The sequence below is a fragment of the Mizuhopecten yessoensis genome, unplaced genomic scaffold, assembly GCF_002113885.1.
Source record: "Mizuhopecten yessoensis strain PY_sf001 unplaced genomic scaffold, ASM211388v2 scaffold2667, whole genome shotgun sequence".
In the NCBI taxonomy this organism is placed as follows: Eukaryota; Metazoa; Mollusca; class Bivalvia; order Pectinida; family Pectinidae; genus Mizuhopecten; species Mizuhopecten yessoensis.
The window spans coordinates 79485-101983 of record NW_018404660.1 but is presented as its reverse complement, the minus strand read 5'-3'; the positions used below and the strand labels follow the sequence as shown (position 1 = coordinate 101983).

Genomic DNA, 22499 nt, shown 5'->3' with positions numbered 1-22499 from the left:
GTGTATAGAGACAGATTGTATGTTTACTGTGTATAGAGATATACTGTATGTTTACTGTGTATAGAGAGTTATTGTATGTTTACTGTGTATAGAGATCTTTTGTATGTTTATTGTGTATAGAGATATATGGTATGTTTACTGTGTATAGATATATATTGTATGTTTACTGTGTATAGAGACAGATTGTATGTTTACTGTGTATACAGATATACTGTATGTTTACTGTGTATAGAGAGTTATTGTATGTTTACTGTGTATAGAGATATTTTGAATGTTTACTGTGTATATATATATATATTGTATGATTACTGTGTATAGAGATATTTTGTATGATTACTGTGTATAGAGATCTTTTGTATGTTTATTGTGTATAGAGATATATGGTATGTTTACTGTGTATAGATATATATTGTATGTTTACTGTGTATAGAGACAGATTGTTTTTTTTACTGTGTATAGAGATATATTGTATGTTTACTGTGTATAGAGATATTTTGTTCGTTTACTGTGTATAGAGATGTATTGTATGTTTACTGTGTATAGAGATATACTGTATGTTTACTGTGCATATAGATATTTTGTATGTTTACTGTGTATAGAGATATATTGTATGTTTACTGTGTATAGAGATATTTTGAATGTTTACTGTGCATATAGATATTTTGTATGTTTACTGTGTATAGAGATATATTGTATGTTTACTGTGTATAGATATATTTTGAATGTTTACTGTGTATAGAAATATATTTTATGATTACTGTGTATAGAGATATTTTGTATGATTACTGTGTATAGAGATCTTTTGTATGTTTATTGTGTATAGAGATTTATTGTATGTTTATTGAGTATAGAGATTTACTGTATGTTTACTGTGTATATAGATATATTGTATGTTTACTGCTTAAAGAGATCTTTCGTATGTTTATTGTGTATAGAGATATACTGTATGTTTATTGTGTATAGATATATATTGTATGTTTACTGTGTATAGATATATATTGTATGATTACTGTGTATAAAGATATTTTGTATGTTTACTGTGTATAGAGATAAACTGTATGTTGATTGTGTATAGAGATATACTGTATGTTTACTGTGTATAGAGATATATTGTATGTTTACTGTGTATAGAGATATTTTGTTCGTTTACTGTGTATAGAGATATATTGTATGTTTACTGTGTATAGAGATTTATTGTATGTTTACTGTGTATAGAGATATATTGTATGTTTACGGTGTATAGAGATATATTTATGTTTACTGTATACATATATATATTTTATGTTCATTGTGTATAGAGATATATTTATGTTTACTGTGTATTGATATATATTCTATATTCATTGTGTGTAGAGATATATTTATGTTTACTATGTAGAAAGGTATAGAGTTCGATTTAACGAATTTTGGGTGTAGATGCGATTGTTTATATAGAAACCAATAGTATGCTGAAAACAAAAATATTATCTTTATGTGAATTATAGTGCTAAACAATTACAAGCCTTTCTCATAGAAAAATTAGAAAATAGAAAAAATTCCCCTAAACAAAATACAAAAAAAAAAACACTCAGAAAAACAGAAAAAAAGAAATCAAATCATATAGTACCTTAATGATTGAAATTTAATAACTTTTCCTGTTGGTGCTATTTTCACACTTACAAATGTCTGCTCATCAAGACCATTACGCGTCGAACAGCAAAGCCATAGTAATCAATTAATTGAATCAACTGCATGTAAAATTGCCATTATTTATCACGAGGTCCTGTGATGGAACAGATTCAAACAGCAGCATTGATATAGTGTGTATAATGATGATAGTCCTGTATCAATTAACAAATTATCTATATAATTTGTATAGAAAGAACCCTTTTATTTTGATTAATAGGAACACGACAAAATTTAAAATAGCTGAGTAATGCCACAGGAAACATAATATAGAGAGAGAAATTATCGCGGCTAATTCGTATCAGACAAACTCATTAATATTCATCAGGAGTTATTGACTGGTTTGAGTGCTCGCCAATTACGGCGAACTGTCCGCCAGAAATGGATGATGTGTTTAAACGACGCTATTGATTTGACAGAGGAATAGCACCGCAAGCTACATCACCATGCTCAGTTGTGTGCTGTTAAAATAGGATTCAAACTGGTTGAAAGAAATAGAAATGAATAAAAACAATTGAATTATTCAAAAACGAAACATTTACTAGTTAGAGAATATGCAATTGCAAATGTACATTTATTAAAATCCATTCGTGTTCAGTTACACTGTATAAACTTCTGAATGCGGCATGCACGTTCCTGTCATGATTTTATTAATTTTCTTTATCATCAACTGTAACAGGAGAAATAGAGGCGGTCATTTACTGCCGTATATTGATCAATGAACGCGCTAACGACTGAGTGAGTTACGCCTACAAAGATAACGTTTTCCATTGGCTGGGTAATGATTTTAAGGCGTGTGTTTTGTAAACGAGGCCACTCCTATTTCAACTAACATACACGATATTGGTTGTGGAGTTCGGACCACAAACAACCTACTTCGGTGTATGCGTGTGTGTGTGTGTATTTGGTTTGGTTCAGCGAACACGCCAGTACTACTACCACATCTGTCCATGTTTTCTGAGAGCTAACATATATACACGTGTGATTGTGTCGTAAAATACATAACAAGGCGTAAACGTCAGAGGACGAACTGTAACGTACTCTGGGACAATGTCTGCTACAGTGGCAGGAGATGCTTGTAGAAAAAAGGCCGTCGGCTTCACGATAGACTCGATCATAGGTAAACAAAATGAAAGGTGTGAAAATGGCCGGACATTGTCCGGACTACCAACTGACCATTCCAAAGACAAAGTTCAACTCACATCGGAAGAGAAACGTTCCTCAGGGTTTAGAGAAAAACACGAGGGCGTGTTTTGTACGCGACAGAGACTTGATGAGGACGTCCGTTCGTCCGGAGAAAGTGAATTTAGTAGGGACACGTCCGTGCATTCATTTCACTTAGCGGACAAACATTTACACCACCCTAGTATGGACAGTCTGAAGCACCTACACGATGTGCTTGCCCAGACCGCGGGGGCCACGGGGACATACTTTCACCCCCGGATGTGTCGCCATCCGTTGTCCCCGCTCAACATTCATCATTCCGTGTATCCTCATAGCCCACAAGGCGGTCCTCTTCATCCCTTCGTCATCAACCCAGCTTCTCGGGACGTCCGAAGTCTTCAGCCATGGATGTCCGAACGCTACTCCAACTATTTTTACCCTAGATACCCAGGTACGTGTCGCATCTCTTCATCCATCTTAAAAAAGTAATATAAATAACTATCACTCTGTAACTTTACCCTACAGTATGCTCTGTATATAATGGTTCAATTCTACCCTATTCAGACGTATAAGCTTATTCACCCTGTATATAACGGTCGCTACTCCAATCCTGCATTACAGACCGTATAAATCCATTCAACCTGCATAACACGATCGCAGTTCCAAAATACGATACAGCCGTATAAACTGATTCAACCTGTATATAACGGTCGCTACTTCATTTCTACCTGCATATGTACATGTATATACATATTCATCCTGTATATAACGGTCGCAGCTCAAAAATACTATGCATCCGTTTTAACTGATTCACCCTGTATATAACGGTCGCTGCTCCAATTCTACTCTAAAGACGTTTAAACTTATTCACCCTGTATATTAAAGTCGCTACTTCAATTATACCTGCATGCGTATAAACCAATTCACCCTGTATACAACGGTCGCAATCCAATGCGCTGTTCCATTTTGACCGTGTACGCGTTTATCTTAAGTCTGTGTACTTACTACATGTATATGTACGTATAACGGTTGCTTTTTCAATTTCCGCCAAATATACCGAGATCTGTATTGCTACTAAGCATAACGGTCGTTTCCAAACTTCTACCCTATATACGTCGAGGTCTGTATCGCTACTTAGTATAACGGTCGCTACTCCAGTTCTACCCAATACGTCTATAGGTGAATACTCCAGTTCTAACCAATGCGTCTATAGGTGAATACTCCAGTTCTAACCAATACGTCTATAGGTGAATACTCCAGTTCTACACAATACGTCTATAGGTGAATACTCCAGTTCTACCCAATACGTCTATAGGTGAATACACCAGTTCAACCCAATGCGTCTATAGGTGAATACTCCAGTTCTACCCAATACGTCTATAGGTGAATACTCCGTATAGCGATCACTTCTCCAATTCTACCCAATATACATAGGTCTGCACTTCTTATATAGCGGTCATGCTATAATGTCATACTCAATACAGGTAAATTGTAACAGTCGATCAGACATTATTCCGGAACATCTTTACAGTCGATATTTGGGTAATTTCCGGTAAATTATTCATTTGCTTAAAAATAATAATACATTGTAATAGAGTGTCACATTTCAATCAACATGTAATTTACATATTGTGATTCAGTCAGGTTAGGATTTAAATTCAGACAATTAGCCTACGACACATCATTAAATAAAAATACAGAAGCACATGATATTAACATTTCATGTTATTTACAAGTTTAGATAAAAAAAAAAAAAAACGTGCATACAATGACTTTGTTTTGTTCACAACGTATATATATATAATTCCGGATACCACAAGGGCCATTAAACGTAATAAATTGTGCTATTGACACGGCATATTAAATTCCTATCGTCTCTCTGGCCAGCGCTGTACATTCACCTAGCTTCAACAGCTGGCAGGGTGCTGGAGGTAAAAATGATAAAAAACGACGTAATATAATCAGCAGAGCGATTTGCCAATGATACATTTAAAATCTATTGCATACATTTATTTGCAACATATTTCTCAAATTAGCCTATATCAATTAATTCAGAATTTCCATAATTCTGCTATCACAGGGACCTGATGATTTGTTACAGCTATATTTAGATCTAAACGAAGGCGTTCAGGGTATTTTTGTTTTACATATTTAAGGGGTTTAGATTAACCTTCGGTAAAAACGTCAACCCCAGTGATGATAAACATGTATAGAATAGTTAAGTATGAGCTAAACTCTTCAAACGTACAATATTTTGTCCTAACTTCGAACAATTAAGATTACAATGTTTTAGAAATCTTCCTCCTGGGAATAATTTAAATCTGCTGCTGTATGGAAATCCTGATATGCCAGATCAATATAACTTAAATATGTTTGACTCTGTCCAACAATTTATCTGTAAGTCGAAACGATTTTAGTGCAAGATTTATTCAGTTCATTTTATTTTTCATGTCATTATTGCATTTGTTTAAACAATGTACATTAACTTTGAAACCTATGTTGTTCGACAACACTTGTGACACGTCAGTATGATATTTAGACTTAATGAGTTTTGTTGATACTGAAATTAATATAGACTACAAAACTCTTGCATTTTACAGGATATCAGTATACTTTTTGATTGGAATCAACGTAAGACAATTTATATGCAATTTAGGGATTTCAAATGGATTTAATGCATCCTTATATAGAGCTCATTAGGGTTACCTTTTCATGAATCACATTCCAACCAGATTCAATCAAGTAATGTAGTTCTTCTTGTTATTTTCTTCGTAACCACTTCCGCCCTCCCCTCCCTGATTTCTTCTTCTCTTTGTCTGTTATATTATCAAAATATATGCAACAGTGCCGACCTACTGCCAGGTTTATTGATAAGGAGACGAATGGATATAAGTACTTATGTAGTTGTTTTCGAATCCTCTTAGTTGATTTTTGTATCATTTTGTCACTGCCATATATTGAATAAAATACTGTTTAAACTAAACGTACAATATTACTATGAATAATTCATCTAGGTTCAAATATAGCTGTAACAAATTGTCAGGTCCCTGTGTCTGCTATAACTAACATCAAGCTCACTACAACGGGGATAGATTATAATCGGCGAATTTCATTTCATGAAAATATTAAAAAAACCCACCTCAAAACATCCCAAAGATAAACGATTTATAGATACATGTATTCACTTTCAATAAAGTTGTGTTACTGTAAGCGTTGAGAATCGCTTAAAAATTCATGATCGGTCATCCCTATTTCTCAAACGATCGATGATTCATCATTGATCGATCATAATATGTGAACACATATTGTAGTCGTCAAAACTGGTAAAATATGGTGGACCCTTCTACCTAACTATTATAGTTATAGACAGAAATGTTGTATGGACGCAGTTTATGACACTGTCAAACCTGTGAGGTCAAACAAAAATGTTGTTTGTTTCCGGTTATACCTACCCTTATTTTTTGTGCCTTCTCTAAACTGTTTGGCAATTTTCAAGGAAGGACTATTAAAGTTAAGATCACTCTCCTATGCAAGCCTTATAAAATAAAAATAAAAATAAAAATATTACCTTTCGTCTGCTGGATAACCGGACTACTCGGTAGTGAAGCAGACGTGAAACCAATCAATCAATCAAAATCAATAATTACCTACCTACCGACGCGACGTTTTTCCCCCAGACATTTAACATGAAATAAAATGCTTTTTTGTTTGGCCCCAGTAAAATTGTTCGATCGATTTTCAGGTCTGGTCATATTCTCAAAAACTCTTTAAAGTTTAAATGTTTAAGAGTGTTAAATAGAAAATCATAATCGTGTATCGTGTCCCTGTTATATATTTACCCAACAGTCTCTTGTCCCTGTTATATATTCACTCTCCCCAGTCTCATGTCCCTGTTATATATTCACTCTCCCCAGTCTCGTGTCCCTGTTATATATTCACTCTCCCCAGTCTCATGTCCCCGTTATATATTCACTCTCCCCAGTCTCATGTCCCTGATATATATTCACTCTCCCAAGTCTCGTGTCCCTGTTATATATTCACTCTCCCCAGTCTCGTGTCCCCGTTATATATTCACCTTCCCCAGTCTCGTTCCCTGTTATATATTTGCTCCCCAGTCTCGTGTCCCTGTTTTATATTCACCTTCCCCAGTCTCGTGTCCCTATTATATATTCACTCTCCCCAGTCTCGTGTCCTCGTTATATATTTACTCCCCAGTCTCATGTCCCTGTTATGTATTTACTCCCAGTCTCATGTCCCTGTTATATATTTACTCCCAGTCTCATGTCCCTGCCAGTCTCATGTCCCTGTTATATATTTACTCTCCAGTCTCGTGTCCCGGTTATATATTTACTCCCCAGTCTCGTGTCTCTGTTATATATTTACTCCCCAGTCTCATGTCCCTGTTATATATTCACTCTCCCCAGTCTCATGTCCCCGTTATATATTCACTCTCCCCAGTCTCATGTCCCCGTTATATATTCACTCTCCCCAGTCTCATGTCCCCGTTATATATTCACTCTCCCCAGTCTCATGTCCCCGTTATATATTCACTCTCCCCAGTGTCATGTCCCTGATATATATTCACTCTCCCAAGTCTCGTGTCCCTGTTATATATTCACTCTCCCCAGTCTCGTGTCCTCGTTATATATTTACCCCCCAGTCTCATGTCCCTGTTATGTATTTCCTCCCAGTCTCATGTCCTTGTTATATATTTACTCCCAGTCTCATGTCCCTGCCAGTCTCGTGTCCTCGTTAAGTATTTACTCCCCAGTCTCATGTCCCTGTTATATATATACTCCCAGTCTCATGTCCCTGTTATATCTTTACTCCCAGTCTCATGTCCCTGCCAGTCTCGTGTCCCTGTTATATATTTACTCCCAGTCTCATGTCCCTGTTATATATTTACTCCCTATCTCATGTCCCGGTTATATATTTACTCCCCAGTCTCGTGTCTCTGTTATATATTTACTCCCCAGTCTCATGTCCCTGTTATATTTTTACTCCCAGTCTCATGTCCCTGCCAGTCTCGTGTCCTCGTTAAGTATTTACTCCCCAGACTCATGTCCCTGTTATATATATACTCCCAGTCTCATGTCCCTGTTATATCTGTACTCCCAGTCTCATGTCCCTGCCAGTCTCGTGTCCTCGTTAAGTATTTACTCCCCAGTTTCATGTCCCTGTTATATATATACTCCCAGTCTCATGTCCCTGTTATATCTGTACTCCCAGTCTCATGTCCCTGCCAGTCTCATGTCCCTGTTATATATTTACTCTCCAGTCTCGTGTCCCGGTTATATATTTCCTCCCCAGTCTCGTGTCTCTGTTATATATTTTCTCCCCAGTCTCATGTCCCTGTTATATATTTCCCCCCAGTCTCATGTCCCTGTTATATCTTTCCTCCCAGTCTCATGTCCCTGCCAGTCTCGTGTCCTCCCTAAATGTTTACTCCCCAGTCTCATGTCCCTGTTATATATTTACTCTCCAGTCTCGTGTCCCGGTTATATATTTACTCCCCTGTCTCGTGTCTCTGTTATATATTTACTCCCCAGTCTCATGTCCCTGTTATATCTTTACTCCCAGTCTCATGTCCCTGCCAGTCTCATGTCCCTGTTATATATTTACTCCCAGTCTCATGTCCCTGTTATATATTTACTCCCCAGTCTCGTATTCTCGTTATATTTAATCTCCTCTGTCCATTTTGAATCAAGTACCATACCTATACATTTTCATTTTTTAACATTGGCATTCTTAATCTAAACAAAACAAAACAAAATAAAATACACTCCTTTCATTTAAAATTATTTTCAGCAGATAGAAGTAACAGTAAAATTATTGTTCTTCTTATTTAAGAGAAATCATTCAGTTTATGTGCTATGCTGAAAATGAATATTAATACCTACAAACTGCCCCCATTGATCAGCTGTGCAGATCTAGTAACACAATGTCAGCCCGTATCTAATGTCGAGCAGTGCTTTCTTTGTTCGTGAGAAATGAACAGGAATAAATCGATTTCTAAATTAACGAAACACCTAATTATCATGTTGAACATATTAAAAACCGGAAGCATTGTAGTATGATGTTATAACGTGCTTAAATATCGATTTTATCGATTGTTTTGGACCTTGATCTTAGTCTTGTGTTTATTTACATATCAATAAAAATCTTATGAAAATATAAATAAATCTTATTGTTTTTCTCATCGCTTTGATAAGATGAAAACGTGCAGTTTTGAAAGAGCTTTCGTAACCGTTTAATGCTTGTTTGACTTTACAAAAGGCCGTAGGAGAATATAGATACGCTATTATCTATAGAACATTTATAATGTATTCATGTCTTTTATTACAGAAATATGATACATAAATTCAAGAAAGAAGTTATCCGGATTATTATATTCATGCTAAAAACACTATTAATAGATATGATAAAGCGTGTGTATCACCTCGAACTATACTATCGCACTTTTAAATAAAACGCCATTACCATGGTTTTGACATGCCCTATACTAATCAGTGCAAATTGACCATTAATCCAGATTAAGGTCATTCATGAACACCGATGCAAAGTAATCAATTTCATTTTGTTTGGCAGATATGTTTCCAAATTGCAGCGAGGGATATTTTCAGTTTTTATGATTAACCTTGGTTCTTCATATACAAATACTGTACCTGGTTTTATAAATTAACTTCTGAGATATTAAGTTTTTAATTAATACAGATTTGTTTTATGTATAAACGATTGGAGACATACATTATTTTTTCAGACTTTGATGCAATATTTATTGCAGTTTTAGATATCAATCAAGAAATCGATTTTCATATGTCAAGAAATCGATTTATTGATATCAAAACTGTTTTGATATCAATAAATTGATATCTTGATATCATCTGAAAGAGGAGATTTAGTTTCATTGTATTTATTAGCTTCCAAATTACTAAGTTACATGGCTAGTGGTTGTGCCACAAATAATGCAGAAAGATGATTTTAAATTCGTTTTCTCTAAAAAAAAAAGGGAAAGGTTGATTTAAATATTTGACAACTGAAGTGTTCGCGTCGTCATTATTTCTGAAATGCGCTTAGTATGTTGTTTATGGGTTAAGCCTAAGAGTACTAATTGGTTAAACTACAGTGTATATTACTACCATCGTCACTATTGTGAAATATTTATTTAAGCCCCATTTCAAAAGAAATATTCCATTAAAATCACGTTGCGATGCATATTACAAAATTATAGAAGTTCGAACAGAAGAAAAAAAAAAGAAAAAAGAAAAAAGAAAAAAAAAAGCAACAACAGCAGGGATCGAATTGGGACCTTTTATATCATAATAAATACACTTGATCAACGTGTCATCAAAAATATATGGCTGCATAGCATCAAAAATGACGCTGCAAAGGCTATGCAAAACTTGAAAGGGGAAGTTACTCTAAGTCATAAAAACTCGGGTTGCTTCATGTTTTAAAAAGAAGGGAGAATACTCAGAATAAGAAAACCTCCGAATGGAACTCTTCTTCGCGTTTACAACTGATGCACTGGTACCCTTTACCTTAAGTGAACGTATCTTAGAGACTTGGTTAGAACGAATCCAGTGCTATTTAGGAGTAAATCTGCATATGGTTTGAACATTACGTTTATAGTGTGTCATAAAATAACAAAAAAATGATTAAAATTATATATTTTTTTCGAGATGTATCGAACTTTGTATATAAACGTTTTCTTCAACATGGATTGCTGTCTGTCCGTCATCCGCCCGCCCGTTATCTGTCACTACACGATGTCGTGGTCCCGTTTCATATTACCTTATATAGCTAGGCACAATCAGAGTTGAAGCTTAGATTATCAATGAAACGTACATGTATTTTCTATTTTGTTCGTCTCTTTTAGATGTATTTCAGTGAATATTTCGACTGAATTTTAAGCTTTCGTTTTTCACTCCATTACACGATATTGACTGAATATGAACTTTACCCCGAAATCGACTAGATATAAACCCTAACCGGTATTGACTAGATATGAACTCTACCACGGAATTTACTAGATATGAGTTCAACCCCGGGATTGACTAGATAAGGACTCTACCTGGGGAACGACTAGATATGGACTCTATCCCGGGATTCACTAGATATGGACACTATCAAGGGATTCACTAGATATGAACCCTACCGGGAAATTGACTAGACATAGACTCTATCTTGGTAATGACAAGATATTGGCTCTACCAGGGGATTGACTAGATATGAACTCTTCCAGGGGATTGACTAGATATGAACTCTTCCAGGAGATTGACTAGATATGGACTCTACCTTAGTAATGACTAGATATGGGCTCTACCCGGGTGTTAACTAGAAATGAACCCCACCAGGAAATTGACTAGATATGGACTCTATACTTTGGTATTGACTAGATATGGAATTTACCCCGGAATTGACTAGATATGGGCTCTACCCAGGGATTGACTAGATATGAACCCTACCTGAGGATCGACTAGACATGAACCCTACCCTGGGATTGACTAGATATGGGCTCTACCCGGGTGTTAACTAGAAATGAACCCTACCCCGGGATTGACTAGATATGGACTTTACCCGGGGATTGACTAGATATTGACTCTACCCCGTTAATTAATAGAAATGGACTCTACGCCGGCAATGATTAGATATGGGCTCTACCTAGGGATTGACTAGATGTGGACTCTACCCCAAGGTTTGACTTAATATGAACTCTATCCGGGAATTGACAAGATATATGAACTCTACCCCGGGAATGGGATTGTCATGGGATGACCCTAGCTCTAGATGGTGTACAAGGTAGGTAATGTCCAAAGGGATTGCCTAATATGAACCTATTCTTATTTGGATAGCAAGTATAAATTGACCCCCCCCCCACCTCCTTGACTATAGTTACATATAAATGTATGTGTAATATTAATACTCATGGATAAATGTAAGTACACATGTACTTACCCTTCTTAAGGATAGGTACATGTATAACGAATCTACTAGTAAGTAGTCCTGTAAATTAAGCTCCGTAAAAGTACAACGTTCTGATAGTAATCCAATGCCAGTCTAACGATGGTTCTGTAATCGATCATTAGGCCAAACAAATCTAATACATCTACATTGTTTACTATTTCTTGTCACAATCTAATAGAACAGCGAAGGTATAAACTCGTGTGATTTTAGAAACTATTTTCGCTTATTTATAAAGAACACCAAACACGTATCAAAAAAGTATAAATACCAATGCAAGTTAACATGTCGATGGAAGGAGATGCGGAGAAAAAATTGAAACCCACATTAGGTTTTATTTAGCCTAATGTTACTTAAAAAACCCACCCAAAAACCCCCACCAACTTTGATATCGAAGCTGACAGCTGGTTTCGTTTGGGTTTTGTTTACTTTTTGTACATATATATATATTGCAAGGCTATGAGTAGCTGACGTCTGAAATCTCCTTTACAATTGCGCTTCAAAAACATTGCAATTCGTGTTCTATTGGACAAGTGTAGTTCTATTCGGAACTCATCGGCCAGATTACAGTATACGTTCATCAAAGGATGACCGAGGGAATCGGCCGCGATGTTCCGAGTGGTTTAGTTCAGCTGTACAATCACTGTTTGGACTTTTTTCTTCTCTAGTTCATGTATTGTTAGTACAGTAATATTAAAGTTATCTTTACCGGTAGCTGGCTTGGCCCTTATACTTAAATACCAGGTACGTTTGATGTCGAGTAAGTTACAACATTTCGTAGGTATTCCTAAAAAATAGAAATAGTCGGTTAATATAACTGTGTCCGGTTGATATAACTGTTTTATTAACTGTCACGTGATGCTTCTTAGACCAATTACCTAAGATCAAATATAATTTAATGTTATAATTTCCCTATTTTGAGGGAAAGTGTACTTTCTTCATTAGCCAATAATGAAATAATTGCTTAAATTTCCGCTTAATTACATTTACATAATACATAATTAAATTAATTATAAAATGTAAAAAAATACTATATAGATAAATATCAGTGAGATGACTGACCAAAATAGAAAATAAAGGGAAGCTAAAACAAATATTCCCTCGATATTTCTTTCTTAAAAGCTTATCTAGGGTTCATATAAAAAGTTTGCCGAATCTAATATGCATTATGCAGGAGTTGTATAAGCAGAAGGTCCCCGGGACATGTATAACTAGAAAACATTGCAATGTACGCGGCATGGTAAATATATCTCAAGTTTGCACCTGAAAAACGTTTCCACATTCGTCGCAGTTTTCTCTTCGTTAGCGTGTAATTTACCTCAATCACACACGTCCCCGGTAATCACATTACTAATTAGAAGGTCGCGAAATCATTAATGGATGGGCTAATGAAAGTTAACTAGCTAGCACTAAGCGTCGCACCTAGAGTAAGTGCATCCTCACGGGGGTCTACTGACACTCGTAATACCTGCTTGTCTCAGTGTCTGTCCAGTGGACAGTTAGTTGTGTCCGACTGTCTGTCCACTGGACATTGGTTTTGGACTTTCTCTAGTTGACATTTTATTTGTCTTTCCAACAGGCATTTGTTTGTCGGCCTATCATCATTTATTTGCAAGTCTGCCCCTAAACGTTTGTCTGTCCAGTAAATGGAGCGTGGCGTCCAATCGGGAACTGTCGGAACTCTCCGTAAACGAGAAAATACCGACTATACGAGTGGTTTAAATATTATATCATGACAAGGTAGTTTAAACGGCATATGTCCTTGCAGGCGCACATTTAATAATTGTTAAACAAATAAACAGCATAAAAAATGAAAGACATTCATTACATGTAAAATAAACCTACTTTCAACCAGGGTTGGGTATTGCAAACAATTTATGTATTTCAAATTTAAAGAATAATGAAATATATATCACAATACATTGTATTCCTAGAATTTCAGTGTGTATTTTTGATAATTTTATATAACAAATACGAAATGTGAGAATCAGTAAATGGAAATTTGAACTTTATTTTTATATAGTTTTGGAAGTTAATGTTAACCTTATTTCTGTAATATTGTTTAAATAACTCTGCTTAAATCCTCCAAAAATTAATTGAAAAATTATTGCATATATTTCATATTCATATCTCAATATACATCAAGACAGACAAATATTTCAGTATATTGGTATTGTACTAGTTTTTCCAACTTTTGCTTTCCACGGAAGATTTTCAAGCTCATCCCATACAGAGTTGTTACAATAAATCTTTGCGCTTTCTTATTACGTAATGTGTGGAGGATTTTGATGAATCATAACGGATAATTCAAGTCAACTGAAGTGTACATCTCACTGAGGGGACATTAATATTTCCTCCAAAATCTGAACCCTCTTCCTCCGAGGGCGCGAGGATGCCAGTTCCACTGACTAATGACAAAGTTTGCGCCTAAATGTACACAAAGAATCCACGTAATTATTATAAATGGCTTTACCGTTGAAAACGGAAATGTGTCCCGGGCTTAGATAATAATTATACTGCGAACGTTCATCAGACAAATGAGGCTTTATGCGCATATGCTTACAATGAGGTCTACATGTGCAAACATTCATCCAATCTTTCTAGTCAAAGATGGAAGAAGTTTTAGCACCGGATCTTTTTTCTAGAATCTTTACATTTTTTTCTTTTTCGATGTTTGTATTTAAAAAAAAATCTTACAATGCGTGCAACTATTTTATACCAAAATACGATCTTTTCTACATATTTTCTGTGTATATGCGCTATTTCCTGGCATCCTTAATTTCATAAAAAAAAACACACCCTCACAAATTAACACAAATAAATAATTTGTTATTGTTTGTGTAACAAGGCAAATATTTATTGTGTATTAATGTTTATACCACTTGTAAAAAAACAACGAGCTATTAACAATATGGTAAGCTATTAGCATAAATCATCATACAGATAAGGTCGTGTATGCATGATATTCCGTTTCACAGTCGCGCCGTCTCGTACAGACGTTGGTGGTCAGTTCTCTGTCCTAACGCGACTAAATACACAAATATCAATTAATTATGACAGTTCCTGTCCAACGGTTAACGTTCTAATTAACAAAGTTAAGTAATTAATTATGACAGTTCTTGTCTAATGCTAAAACGATTTCAACCTAACAACACTGTCAACCAAGGGAGACAACTCCATTAATTACCCGGAATAATTTGACGTGTTAGCGTGTTGATTGCCTCGTTTCAGGTAATACATTACCTGCTAAATGACCATTAGGAGGTGTAAGTTATGTCGCGCATTCATCAACTACATTTGAATTTAAACTGGCACATCATTTTTTAGTTTTTTTTTAAACTTTTTGACCGGCCGTAAATGTTGTCTGTGCTCAATTATACACGGAAGGTTGTAGAAAATCTGAACCATTACGGACGTGTAACTGTATTTTTAATGCTAATTTCGCGGTAGTTTTCATCATGGCTGATGCCGTGTCGTCCTTAACCGTGACAAGTGGTGCCAACAGCTATCGCAGACGCAGTTTTGAGTTAAATCTACATTTTGTATAATAAAATCTGCATGATTACATGGAAACTGAATCCAAATGTAGACAAAATATTTGTCATAATTGCCAATAATGTGACACTGATTTCGTAAATTTAACACGATGGCGACGGTGAGTGTCACAGTACATTTATGACACGCGTAACTATGCAAAAAGAAAATAATAAAATGCATGTTTTTCTCGATGAAAATATAACGAGGACTAATTCGTTAATTTCTTGTCTCACATGCAAAACTCTGCAGTCGCTTTCATATCTTCAATCGAGTCACGAGATTTAGCTCATTTATAAAGGTAGACAAAATGAAACATGTATTCATTTTCGATTTCAGACGCATGGACATCAGTATGAAATTATGTAATAAAAAGGTAGTAAGATGAATGCACGATTTCTCAACCGGATAAAAAAATTGTGTCGGAGCGAGTAATCGTGGCGTAGCAGACGTATACTGTTTTGTTGAATTTTCTGGACCCGTTTTCATAAAACTGTTCTCATGCTCAAATTCAGGTTTTGTCCTCAAGCCCAATTTCTTGCACTAGTGATAAATTAATCTAAAACTAATCACATGTTTTCAAAGATTTGGTGGAATTTTAGAGCGACTTTAAACCGAACGGTGTTTCAGTGTTAGCACTTAAGGATTTGACTCGGTCAGATAATCGAAGTGAGTTAGTTACCAGAAAGGTGAATGTGCAAGACAGCAGTTACATGGATACGGGCTCAGGTGTTTGTGTGCCGTACGGTTATTTTGAATTTCAGTATCCGTATTCATGAAATCATTGTCATGCCCAAACTCAGATTAAGTGCTCCAGCCCAATATCTTGTTTCTGTGATAAATTATTGAAAAACCCATTTTGTCGATGATATGGAAGTGTTTTGGAGAAACTTAAAGCTGAATACCATTTTCAATGTTTATGCTTGACTGACCATGTTGCATGATAAAAGCAAATTGGAGGAAAGTTGGTTTGAGCACAGAATTCATGCTTGAGCATGAAAATTGTTTCATGAATACGGGTTTGATGTAACAAACCACTATGTTGAATATAGTTAACGGACACTGTAAAATGTCGTACATTGAATATCAATAACTTACATTCTGACATACTTTATATATTATCTTGAATTCATGTTAGTACATGTTCTTCTTTTTCTTTAGTTACAGCTTCTCCCGGTTTCCTGTTTCAACCCTACCGAAAACCGAAGAGAATCCGGACTGCGTTTTCTCCATCTCAGCTTCTACAATTAGAAAAGTCCTTCGAGAAAAGTCATTACGTGGTGGGCCAGGAACGGAAGGACCTGGCTGGTGAACTACAGCTAACAGAGACACAGGTACACTTCCGGTGATATTAGTAATATATTTTTAACGACTTTCGGGATTTATGAACCAATTTTCAGGTTCACACGAAGCTTAAAAACGAAGTTCACACGAAAATCTCTGAACAATGACGATTTTGATTGTTTGCATCCTCGAAATTCCGACCAGATCTCTAACCTCTGGAATTTCGAGGAAGGGGTTGGGTGTTGGACTATAGGTTCCCGTCCGTCCGTCCGTCCGTCCGTCCGTCCGTCCGTCCGTCCGTCCGTCCGTCCGTCCGTCCGTCCGTCCGTCCGTCCGTCCGTCCGTCCGTCCGTCCGTCCGTCCGTCCGTCCGTCCGTCCGTCCGTCCGTCCGTCCGTCCGTCCGTCCGTCCGTCCGTCCGTCCGTCCGTCCGTCCGTCCGTCCGTCCGTCCGTCCGTCCGTCCGTCCGTCCGTCCGTCCGTCCGTCCGTCCGTCCGTCCGTCCGTCTGTTTTTCCGTCCAGGGCATATCTTCTATATCATTTCACCTAGAGTAATCAGATTTGGTATGCAAGTACATCTTAGGATAGTGGAGTGTCCCGCAGTACAAAAAGTAGGTCACTGTGACCTATGGTTTGAAATTTTAGCTTTTATAAAGGATGTCTGGGGCAAGCTTCTATATATACCACTTCACATGGAGTGACCAGGTTCGGTATGCACGCATGTCTTGCATGACTTGCGGGGTGCGGAGTACAAGTATATCACTGTGACCTTTATCTTAAGATATGTGTACAGTTCGGTAGATAAACAAAGCATTACCGGTGGGTGACTATAGGTTATCTTTCGAAACTTTGCCTTGTTTCTATCCTTTGCTGTATAAAAAGATATATTTTATAGGATATACAAATGAAAAGAACCCATAAACAAATCTCGAAAAGTTATATGACTCCGATTCTTTCATTCGACATTTGCAGAGAAATGAAAATTAGCCACTCCACTAATGTACAGTCAATTTAGCCATCGACGTTTACAAAAAAAAAAAAAGAATAATGAAACATGAGCCATCAATACATGCAGAGTAATGAAAATTAGCCACCTCACGTTTACCGAGTAATGAAAATAAGCCACCTCACGTTTACCGAGTAATGAAAATTAGCCACCGCACGTTTACCGAGTAATGAAAATTAGCAAACCGGCGTTTACCGAGTAATGAAAATTAGCCACCTCACGTTCACCGAGTAATGAAAATTAGCCACCTCACGTTCACCGAGTAATGAAAATAAGCCAACCCACGTTTACCGAGTAATGAAAATTAGCCAACCCACGTTTACCGAGTAATGAAAATTAGCCAACTCACGTTTACCGAGTAATGAAAATGAGCCAACCCACGTTTACCGAGTAATGAAATCTAGCCACCTCACGTTCACCGAGTAATGAAAATAAGCCAACCCACGTTTACCGAATAATGAAAATAAGCCAACCGGCGTTTACCGAGTAATGAAAATTAGCCACCTCACGTTTAACGAGTAATGAAAATTAGCCACATCTCGTTTAACGAGTAATGAAAATTAGCCACATCTCGTTTACAGAGTAATGGAAATTAGCCACCTCACGTTTACCGAGTAATGACAATTAGCCACCCACGTTTACAGAGTAATGAAAATTAGCCACCTCACGTTTACAGAGTAATGAAAATTAGCCAACCCACGTTTACCGAGTAATGAAAATTAGCCACCTCTCGTTTTTCGAGTAATGAAAATTAGCCACCTCACGTTTACCGAGTAATGAAAATTAGCCACCTCACGTTTTCCGAGTAATGAAAATTAGCCACCTCACGTTTACCGAGTAATGAAAATAAGCCACCTCACGTTTACCGAGTAATGAATATTAGCCACCTCACGTTTTCCGAGTAATGAAAATTAGCCAACCCACGTTTACCGAGTAATGAAAATTAACCACCCCACCCACGTTTACAGAGTAATGAAAAGTAACCACCCGACGCATGCAGAATATTGTAAGACACTGTAAGCCACTCGAGTAATGAATAGTATACATAATACAATGTACATTGTATTGATCAGAACGAATAATTTCAAGTTTTGATAAAAAGCGAAAGTCAAAATGAAAGAAAAACCAAATGAAGATAGTCACACATACTGAGAGTATAATTACAATTAATTTACCACTTGATTTATATATATTTTTTATTTTTATTCACAAAAGTACATGCAGACACGCCTAACAGCTCCGTGAGACATGCTTAATGTGCTGTTGTATGACATTTATTGCTCATTAAAAAATGTACATGTATGTGAAGTGAATATATGAATATATTAACACCTTTGAGTCGTTTTGTTCCAATCTAACTTACAACTTCATCTTACCATTTTTTCATATGGGGAGTACTAGTGATAGTTAAAGAAAACTGGAAACAACTTTCATACTGTATAACATGAAATGTTCGTTGTGTATAAACATTCGTGGTTTTCGTGGTTGATATTGAACCACGAAAATAAATACATCAGAAATGAATGATATACGTGTCTACTGATTGTTAATATAGGATATCCACGAAAGTTTGTACCATGAAACGATCTAAATGGGTTCAAACCACGAAGGAAAGTCCGCACGAACATTTCGTGTTATACTGTAGATATTTGATGGTTTTACTTTTATATATTGAAGTATGACGTCACATAAAGGCTTATGTGTTCGTAGGAAGACTACCTCAATCAATTAGATAGTTATCGCTCTCCTTAAAACTATCAAAGCATTACGGGAGTTTTAGATACAGACCGGCAAATAATATCTCGAATAGAAGTGATAAATCCAGACACCATACACGACTCCGTTATTATACCCTTCATAATATCCAGCCCCTGGGATTACCTCAAAGGAGTCTTATAAATACATCCTCCCTTCTGACCCCTCCCGAGGGAACCCCTACTGATATCTGATACTTCTCGTCGTAATCTCGCGTGACTTACATGTGATTTGGCAAACGGTACATTTGATAACTTCCGTAGGATAGTCTTAATTGGCAAGTGTAATTAAGATAGAAGTGAACCTGTCATTTAGCCTCTCTTAACCATGTTCTGGTTGAAAGGGAGACAGTTTATAAGAACAGAAGTTTCCTTGTACAGTAATTTCTTATTAAAAGGGAGATACGAACTGATTTATCTTTGATATAACAACAATCACACACCGCTTGATGAAACCCCATATGATAATATATATCACATTATATAAGAAAGATGGCACGAAGCTCCGTATTATATCTTTATACCACCTCCCTTCAACCGTCAAAAACACATTTATTGGGACTGACAGAGATAATAGAATGGCATAATGACACATCTTACTCAGTCATCCAAACGAAATCTGAAATGAGCAAACATTTTATTTCACTACGGCTTTCCGAATACGACTACCTGATTTGGGGCCAATTCAAGTACCTACACCGAAAATGTTTCTGATATCGAAGACGTTCTCGTTTGCCGAGGGTACTCTGCACCAGGACATTTGTAAAGAGTTAGCAAAAACTCAAACCTTAAACTTACATGAACTTTTCGGTTTTGAACATATCATGATGACCTCTCTACAGCTTAAACTTAGGTTACTGTATTTTTCGTCCCTGCTGCGATTGTTCCGGCCACGTTTATGCACGTTTTTGACCATGCAATTTTATTACTCCTAGAATATTCTGTTTTGGATTTGAATTAAATCTTGTAGGTATTACACTGTTTATGAACGATAAGTGTTTAGACCAATCACCTGACCGTATGTTAACTACATTACTTTCTATAAATGTGTTTTTAAATCGTTGAAGTGAGGTGAGGTTACAATATGTCAAAAGGTTAAAGTGACTGTCTTGGCATTACTATAGTAACTGCACCACATGTGGAAATGGCAAGCGGCTGTGTGATCATCTGAAGCAACCATCTCTTCAGGTTTACACTTTTCGACAGGTTTGTTAGATAAGTGTACTTAACTGATGAAGAATTCTAACTTGTATGTTCCAGGTCAAGGTTTGGTTCCAAAATCGACGGACGAAACACAAGCGAACAAAGTCGGAGGAAGGCGACGGAAAAGAGTGCGGTGATTTTGGTGCAAGCGGAAATAGATGCTCTTCGCCGGAAATTAGTAGTGACATTAGTGACGATATGGATTTGGACGTTTCTGATGACGAAATGCGCATGATGTCTGGACGTCATCAAATGGAAGCTTTCTCCTAGACTTATTGCATTTTTATGTTGAAATTATTTATTTGCCAATAAAATTGACATTCTATGGATTCTTAGCTGCTAAACAGACGTTTTCATGAGAATTTGTTTGATAAATCAGTCACATGAATGTTTCAGCTGAGCAGAGAACACGGAACAATTTGTTTGATCTTGGTCTGTAAACATGTAGTGAACACATGTGTTTTATTGTAGTGATTCGGGTTATGATCGCTCATGACATAAATGATTTAGAAAGTTGAATGAATACGAATGATTACGTGATTTTGTTAACCACAACACATGTACCTGGATGACGTAAGTAGTTAGGTAAACTGTGAACTTCTTTATTTTAGCGCTGTTCAGTATTGTAAAACCGTGTTTTATCTGTATTTGCGTGATTAAAGCCGGTATGTGCGTTAGTATTTAGACAAATACTGTATTTCCAAGTTTTCTCTAACCCCAACAATTAATCGTTTACTTATTGTTGTACATTTTGCATAAAAGATAGAAGAAAGTTAAGAAATTTATAGTGAAAACGAAAATATTATTTTTCTGGTTAAAAGAAAATAGCGTCATAATGAGGGCGCCGTTAAAATAACTACGTTCGAATCGCGCTAAAACGAGGGCACCGCTGAAATAAATACTTATACAGAAATCAACTGTCAGCCACTTCGATATTGTGATTTGATTTTTGGTCAGTCATTCTAATTCTAAATTTCAAAGTCGTAACACCTTTTGCCTGTATGTACTTATAAATACACTTATGTAGAAAAATACAAAGAAATCGTTGAAGAAATAGACCAGCGCCCCAGCTGCGAGAATTTGAAGAAAGAAAAAAGGAACAAGTCCTTGATGAGATGAAAAGAATAAAAGATGGATGTTCGAGAGTCGGAGTGAGATGGGATGAGTGAGTAATTGGTTTTCTGTTAGGGATGTCTCATTTGTACCAGACGCTATTCAACCCCATATCATATCACCCACAATGACAACGCATTTTTTGTTCAACCATTGTTTTGAGAAAATTATTCAAAGTGTTGAAAAAAATGACAATAAAACAATCTGACACAGGTATTGTATTATTCATTGTGTTTTGATTACATGATGTCGATGGCCATGTTTAATTTACACTTTTTAGGTAAGCGGCATACCTGGATAGCTATCGACCAAGGATAGAGAGGTAACTGGATCTATGACTCGTATTGAAAGACCCGGATGGATATAATGCAAATGCAGGTTTTATCAAATGTCAGAGTTAAACAAAGGAAGTCGAGCAATTTCACATATAATTTGTCTATTCAACTAATTATGTTCATCTTTTTTCCTCGTCGAAACAGAGGAAAAAAGATCCGAATAGCGTGCAATACGATATACACAAATATCAGATTCGCCAATCGATGATGGTGAATTTGAAATGAGGCGTACAACAGTCAATATCGTTATGGCGTGAAATATTGATGACATTTTTATGGGTAAAAAAGAGCCAAATTAATGAATTGATTGATACACATGTAAATAATTAAGTGAAAGTAAGTAATGAGATGCTAAAAGGTATGAAATATTACCCAGAACTGTGCCATGTTTGTTGATGGTAATTTATATTTATTGCCATTCAATGTGACCAATTGAAAGTTATTCAATGCACTGATAATAAAACGGTAAAACCTTGAG

At 36.2% G+C, this 22499-nt stretch overlaps 1 protein-coding gene across 2 annotated transcripts; it reads left to right on the top strand.

Moving 5' to 3' along the window:
* Nucleotides 1–2525: 2525 nt before the first annotated feature.
* LOC110446243 (homeobox protein EMX1-like) lies at nt 2526–21894 on the top strand. Of its 2 annotated transcripts, none has more exons than XM_021491286.1 (3): nt 2526–3280; nt 16495–16661; nt 20631–21894. In XM_021491286.1, the coding sequence occupies exons 1-3, from the start codon at nt 2716–2718 to the stop codon at nt 20841–20843; spliced, it is 945 nt and encodes a 314-aa protein (XP_021346961.1). In that variant the 5' UTR covers nt 2526–2715; the 3' UTR covers nt 20844–21894. The 2 variants fall into 2 exon arrangements, with proteins under 2 accessions (XP_021346961.1, XP_021346960.1); XM_021491285.1 differs by having other exon boundaries at nt 16489–16661.
* Nucleotides 21895–22499: the final 605 nt, after the last annotated feature.